The sequence below is a fragment of the Saprolegnia parasitica genome (assembly GCF_000151545.1).
Source record: "Saprolegnia parasitica CBS 223.65 unplaced genomic scaffold supercont2.9, whole genome shotgun sequence".
Lineage (NCBI taxonomy): Eukaryota > Oomycota > Saprolegniomycetes > Saprolegniales > Saprolegniaceae > Saprolegnia > Saprolegnia parasitica.
The window spans coordinates 469,884-476,212 of NW_012156403.1; the positions used below are offsets into that span (position 1 = coordinate 469,884).

General features: G+C 59.3%; 3 protein-coding genes across 3 annotated transcripts; 1 reads left to right on the top strand and 2 right to left on the bottom strand.

Annotated features, from left to right (window-relative positions):
* Window positions 1–249: 249 nt before the first annotated feature.
* On the top strand, window positions 250–3,554 carry SPRG_03637 (hypothetical protein; the record flags this gene model as incomplete). Its single annotated transcript, XM_012342212.1, has 6 exons — window positions 250–1,406; window positions 1,455–1,753; window positions 1,783–2,190; window positions 2,244–2,642; window positions 2,691–3,248; window positions 3,292–3,554. 6 exons carry the CDS (start codon window positions 250–252, stop codon window positions 3,552–3,554), a joined length of 3,084 nt encoding a protein of 1,027 aa, XP_012197602.1.
* A 384-nt stretch (window positions 3,555–3,938) lies between these two features.
* SPRG_03638 (serine/threonine protein kinase) lies at window positions 3,939–4,888 on the bottom strand (the record flags this gene model as incomplete). Its single annotated transcript, XM_012342213.1, has 3 exons — window positions 3,939–4,157; window positions 4,277–4,324; window positions 4,376–4,888. The coding sequence occupies 3 exons, from the start codon at window positions 4,886–4,888 to the stop codon at window positions 3,939–3,941; spliced, it is 780 nt and encodes a 259-aa protein (XP_012197603.1).
* Window positions 4,889–5,762: 874 nt separating this feature from the next.
* SPRG_19522 (hypothetical protein) lies at window positions 5,763–6,043 on the bottom strand (the record flags this gene model as incomplete). The annotated part of the gene is made up of 3 exons (XM_012342383.1): window positions 5,763–5,846; window positions 5,893–5,973; window positions 6,017–6,043. 3 exons carry the CDS (start codon window positions 6,041–6,043, stop codon window positions 5,763–5,765), a joined length of 192 nt encoding a protein of 63 aa, XP_012197773.1.
* Between the last annotated feature and the right edge of the window lie 286 nt (window positions 6,044–6,329).

Here is a 6,329-nt window from a genome sequence, read left to right on the forward strand (position 1 = left end):
CCCAAGCTACTCGATGCACCAGACAACCGACGGCGCGAGGAGCGAATCGAAGCGCGCTGCCTGCCAGGAACAGCAGGAGGTTGGTGTCGGGCTTGCTACAATAGCCAACGTGTCGTCGGTGCCAGCGCGCCGAGGGTGTTGCACACGTCGAAGACACCTTGGCGAAGTCGGCGGTTTTCTTCGAATTTCGAATTTCGAATGCCACGCGTGGCGGCGGTTCCGGCGGCCATTTCGCGATCCGGTGGTACCATGCGCCACCACTCGTCGCCCGAGATCTCGTCCGAGGTCATGGCGTCGGCGCTGGAGCTCACGGAGGCGTCGCTCTGGGCGAAGATGGCGGAGGACGAGAAGGTCTACGTGGAGCCCACGTTCGAGCTCTATCGCTGCTACCCGCCCGACACGACACTGCCCAAGTACTTTGTCAAGGCGTGGCTGCCGTACGCCGCCGACACGCTCTTCAACGTCCTCGCCGACATCCCGTACCGCAAGACGTGGGACGCGTCCGTGAAGCAGGCGTACGTCGTCGACCAGTCGCCGCGCGACTGCATGCTCGACGTCGTCTATTGGTGCATCAAGATGCCATGGCCCTTCTCGAACCGCGACTACGTCTACCATCGGCGCGTCGCGTACCTCGAGAACGCGTTCGTGCTTGTCGCCCACGCCGGCTTGCACAAGGACGCGCCCGAAGTCAACCACACGATCCGCGTCGAAGCGTTCGCATCGCGCATCGTGATTCGTTCGTCCGGCGTCAACGGCTGCGACGTGTACGTCGAGTACTGCGACGAGTCCAACTACAGCGTGCCCAATACGCTCATCAACTGGGGCCTCCAAACCGGCCTCTCTTCGTACCTCAACGACCTCAAGATGGCCTGCGCCAACTACGCGGCGTATACGCGCAGCCTCAGCGACGACGCGGTCCAGGAGATTCCGTCCCAGCTCGTGCGATTGCGCTCGGAGCGAAAGAAATCGATGCGGCGCCCGTCCCTGCGGCATGCGCGGTCGTACTCGGTCGACGAGCCCGACCCGACACTCTTTCCGCCGTCGCCGACGCACCGCCGCGTGTCGCCCACGAGTCGCAGCGCGCGGTCGCTCTCGGCGTTTGCATTGCCAAATGTCGACGCCTCGACCTTCTTTCTGGACTTCGCGCAGGACCACACGGGTCTCCGGCTCGAGACAGACGTGTTTTCCAAGCTCGTCGTTGTCCTCGGGTGCGACCCCGGCACCGAGGCCGCCAAGTCGATGGCGGCGCTTCCCCGCGGCACGATCGTCGTGTCGCTCAACGCAGTGTCGGTCCAAGGGCAGAGCTTAAAGGAGATCATCGACCGCATCCGCCGGGCACCGCGACCCCTTGTCATTGGCTTTCAGCTCGTCCACGATGATATTGTGGCGACGTCCGTGCTGGAAAAGTACGTATCCGTTTTTCTTGATAAATTGATGATATTCGAATGCATTAGGTCGGACGATGCGGTCAAGCTCCACGTCCACCACAGCGACAACCTCCACGAGTACATTGGCGGTCGCGCTCCGAAAGCCGGGGCCGTGCTCCTGCGCCCGTTCACCTTTCATAACGATGTGGTTGTGCCCGCGGGCTGGCAAGTGCTCGAGATCAACGGCGCCAACATGCTCGAGCTCTCGCTGAACGAGGTCGTGCACTACCTCCGCTGCAACACGTCGGCCAAGCTCGTCGTCCTCGGCAAAGAAGATCGACCGAAACTCTCGCTCACGCGGCTGGCAGTCTCAGCTTTAGCTCCAAGTCGCTCAAACCAAAGCCTCTCTCGACAGCGTGTGCGTCATCATCGTCACCGCTCAGCGCCGCGCCGCCGAGTCCTTCGGCAGCCGATGTCGACGCCCGCGCACTCCGAGAGACGCTCATGGACTACGGCCACGTCGCCGTCAACCTCGACAATGCACAGTGGGTCTGGACACACATTGAGCTGCTCATGAACGAAGAAAGGCACTTCTCGGCCGGTCCGCTCATTGAAAAGCTCGAGCAATTTCTGGGCGCGCGCAAGGACAACCCGGTGTGTGCATCGATTCAAGCACAAGTGGACGCCAAGCAGCCAGCGCTTGCGCTTGTCAAGGAGCGTTGTGCCCAAGGCATGCACGCGCTGCACGAGTTCAATGCGGACGCTGACGCTGGCTGGCGGTTTGCCCAGACCTACTTTGGCGTCTCGACCCACTGGAAGCCGGGTATTAGTATCCTGGATAGACGATCGCAGTGGAATTTACGATAACGGGACTAGGCGACGACGGCACGATCTGGCTCAAGCTCGACGGCATCTGCGAAGGCGTCGACATCTTCAATGCACTCGCCGTCGTGCGGGAAACCGACCTCTTCAACCTCTGGGCGCCCTTTTGCAACAAATCGTCGCTCCTCGCGACGCTCGGCCGCGTCGAATTGATCACGTACCTCAGCGTCGCGATCCCGCTCATGCAGCGCGACGCTGTGGTCCACGCATTTGGCATCAACGCCACGTACGAGCACCGGTGTGTCGTGCTCCTCGGAAAATCCATCACCGAGGACCAGAGTCCCGTCAACAACATTGAATTTCCGCCCGTAAAAGGCTGGAACGCCGACCGCATGGAGCTACGGGCGTTCCGCGCGCTCGTCGAGCCCTACGCGCGCAACCGCGGCCGCACCTGTACGCCCCTCTCTCTCCCACGAACGAAATGCATACGAAATGCACTAGGCATCGTCGTCAACGTCCATCCAAAGTGCCCCGTGCCCATGTCGCTGCTCAACTTTACCATCAAAAAGATGGCCGGCGTCCTCCTCTATTTGCTCATGCGCGAAGCCGCCAAGGTCGAAAAGCATTCGGACGAGCCGGGCACGACCAACCAGCACGTCCTGCGCATCCAGAACGACCCGTTCTACGCGTGGCTGCGCCTCCGCATGAACAAGTGGTTTGAGCACTTGGACGCGGGCACGCTCCCGACGCCACTCTTGGTGCGCCCGCGCCTCGACCGCGCGTCCTCCGGGTCGGTCTACGGCACCCGCATCGAGTCGCAGACCAACCTCAAGTCGGCTCCGACGCGCCGAAAGAGTGGCGTCGACGTTGTGCGTGCAGTGCTGGACCGTGTCTACGACGTGGCCGTCTGGCCGTACGTGCTCCTCGCCCTCGTGTACGGCTATCTCGTGACGCCGACGACGCCGCTCCTGCATGCGCACGGGATGAAGGCTCTCTTGACGTGCGTCTTTGCGTGGTTTGGCGTCTCCGGGTCCTTCTCGTGGCAGGCGCGTGTGAATGGTAGTGCTCTGTCCGTGCTTCTGTAGTTGATGTTGGTGCATAGAGCACGTCATGGCCGAGATCCAACGGCTTCGGTTCCGTGTCGTGGTCGTCGCGCTCTTCTTCGAGCTCCTCTCGACCGTGATGGCGTACGTGTGGACGCACCACTTGGCGTGCCGCGTGAGTCCCAGCCACTTGCAGCTCGCTTGCAGCCAGCGGTCGCCACTGGAAGTCCGCGCGACCGATCACTTTTGGATGGTCGCCAACTCGTTTCTCGCCGCGAGCTTCACGGTCGGGATCCAAATCCTTGTCAAGATACATATTTAATACAAATCACTGCAACATGGGAACGCGGTTCTGCACAACAAACACCATGACGCCACGTCATGCACGAATCCCACCAAGCACACATATTATTATCACAGTGTAAAATGTGTGCTATCGTCTCCATTGTATGTGTGTGAAACACGTGCAAATGTCAGCATGGTGCTTCAGATGTCGCCCGTGAAGATTGCGCACTGGCGCGCCGCGTAGTGAGCTGTTGGGACCATACCAATGGTCCCAACGTCGGGTCCACCATTTGCGAATCGTGTCCTCTGTGCCAAATGTAGAGCATAAGACCATACCAATGGTCTTATGCTCTACATTTGGCCCAGAGAACACGATTCGCAAATAGTGGACTCGATGTTGCAAGTCAAGGGTGCAAAACGGCTAGTTGTCCGTGGCGAGGAACGCGTGCGCCTCAATGGCGCTGAGTGAGAGTCGCTTCGTCTCGTCGTCGACGAGGATCTGGGTGATTAAGTCGATGCCATCGACCGACATGTCGTCGGGGAATTGGAGGGGCAACAACGTGTCGCCGTCGCCGTCGGTGACCGGCGTGGCCCCCGAGAGAAGCGTGAAGAGGACGATGCCAAGGCTCCACACGTCGACCTAACGTAAACGTATGAGAATATGAGAGCGTTTTGTGCTCCTTGACGTGCCGGTGTCGAGTGGCACTTGTCCGACTTCATTTCTTTCGGCGGGTTTGTGTTGGGGCCAGGCAGAGAGACCCGCTTGCCCCGAGCGGCCCCACCAAAGTTTGCGATCTTCACCGTGCCCTAGACAAGAAGCACAGTCAGATCAAATTGGCGGGTCCATCTGTGTCATACGTCTTCAGTGACAAGAATATTGTCGAGCGTGAGGCGGCGGTGAGCGACGCCGTTGCCGTGGATGGTCTTGAGGCCTTGGACCAGCTGCCGAGCCACGTTGGCAACTTCCCAAGGTGCAACAGGATCTGGCGCCGGGTAAACGGTGTGTAAGTCGCCCTTGACGCAGTACTCCATGACAATGAAGACTTTGTCGTTTGTGTAAAACCACCCAAAGACGGGCACGACCGCGGGATCTTGAATGTGGAATCCAAATTCAACCGCCCGCCGAAAGTTCACACACGCGCCGTACGTCATTGACGCGCGTACGATGGCCTTGATGGCGACAACCGTGCCACTCGAGCAGTGCGTGGCCTTGAACACGGTAGTGGCCTTGCCCGTTGCAATCGGCGCGTAGTCTTCGAAGTCATCATAGTCGAGCAACGTGCCGCCTTCATTGAAGGGGCGCGGGTAGCAACCCAGCTCGCGAGGGTACTCGTCGCGAAACAGGTGCGGAAACAAATCTACAAGGACCATTGGAATTATGCGCGACGAGTTCGTGCGGGTCCTACCCCGCAAGTTTAACGGACATGGCTCGCCGAACGCCGCGATAACGCTGCTACGCTTACGCGCTGCCCTCACACTCATCACATATTGTGGAGCAGTCTACTGGGTACATGTGCGAAAAGAAAACGTTAGCCGTACCGCGGAATCGCCGTCGCTGCTCATCACGAGCGGTGACAGGAGAAGAGTGGCGCTAACTTGCATGTCGGCGTCGTGCGCCGGTGTAGCGACGCCGATCGCTGCCGCCTCCGCCTAGGTAATAAGAAACCACATAAAAATGCGAGTCGATGCAAATGACGCGTGTACCGCTTCGTCGCGACGCAAAACGTCGTACGATTCTTGGTCGAATAGCTCGTCAAGTCCAATGGCAACGAGTTTCGCGCCTTCAACTGCCGCATCAGCATGCGATGCGCGCTCCTTTGCTTCCTGACGCTTGACCTACGTCATGCGCGTCAGAAATCCAGTCACGAGCCACGTGTAGACCTACGGCGTCGAAGTACGCGTGCAGCTTCAGTGCGCACGCCAACTTGGTGTCGCCCTTGGGCAAGCTGGCCATCACGCACATCGCCCTCAGATTCTTCAGACTGCACGCCGTCTGGAGCTCAGCCTTGGTCATGTCGATACAGGCGCGCAGGTCGTCGGGCATTCGGTCCACCTCGTGACGACGTGCATGAGTTCAAGAGGATCAGCGTTGCCATACCTTGATGGCTGATCGTCCCTTCTTCGTTGCCGACGACGGAAACGGGGTGGCCGCGGCACGCTTCTTCCCTTTGCTCTGGTTCACCGAGCTCTTGAGTGGTGTATTGTTCTCCTAGCACGATGCGTCGGGTACATGGCGCCGACGATCCTACGAGTCTACCTTGAACGCCATATCGGCCTCCACCGCTTCTTCCATGTTGAGGTTGCGCTCATCGAGCTTGTCCATTCGATCCTATGGATGTTGCCGGTCGCTGTCGCCGTCATGCGTAGTCGTCTACCTTCCATGCGCCGTCGACCATGCTCGGCGTCGCGGCAGTTGCCTTCGTCAGGTGACGCATGGCGCTCTTGGGTGCTTCCCCCTACCTTCCCCATGGAGCCATGTACGAGAGAGGTTTCCCGTACCTCCATGACGGTCTCGGTCGCGTCCATTCTCACCGCCACGCTCGTTGCTTGTCCGGCTCTCGCGCTCAAAATCGATCTGCCCAAAAAGATTTTACTCGCACTATTTTGGCCAATCAGAGACCGAGCAACAACCTTTACACACAACCTATTGAGGTCCACCATTGTATGGGTCTCGATGCCACTGCAAGTCGTTGGCTTGGACGACTGCTCAATCCACACGTAGACTACCTCACCAGAGTTTCTTTTGATGATGCCTGCGTTGGCCGAGTTTGGTGAGGAGAGGTTGCGTTTTGCAAGAATGGCGCCGGGCTTC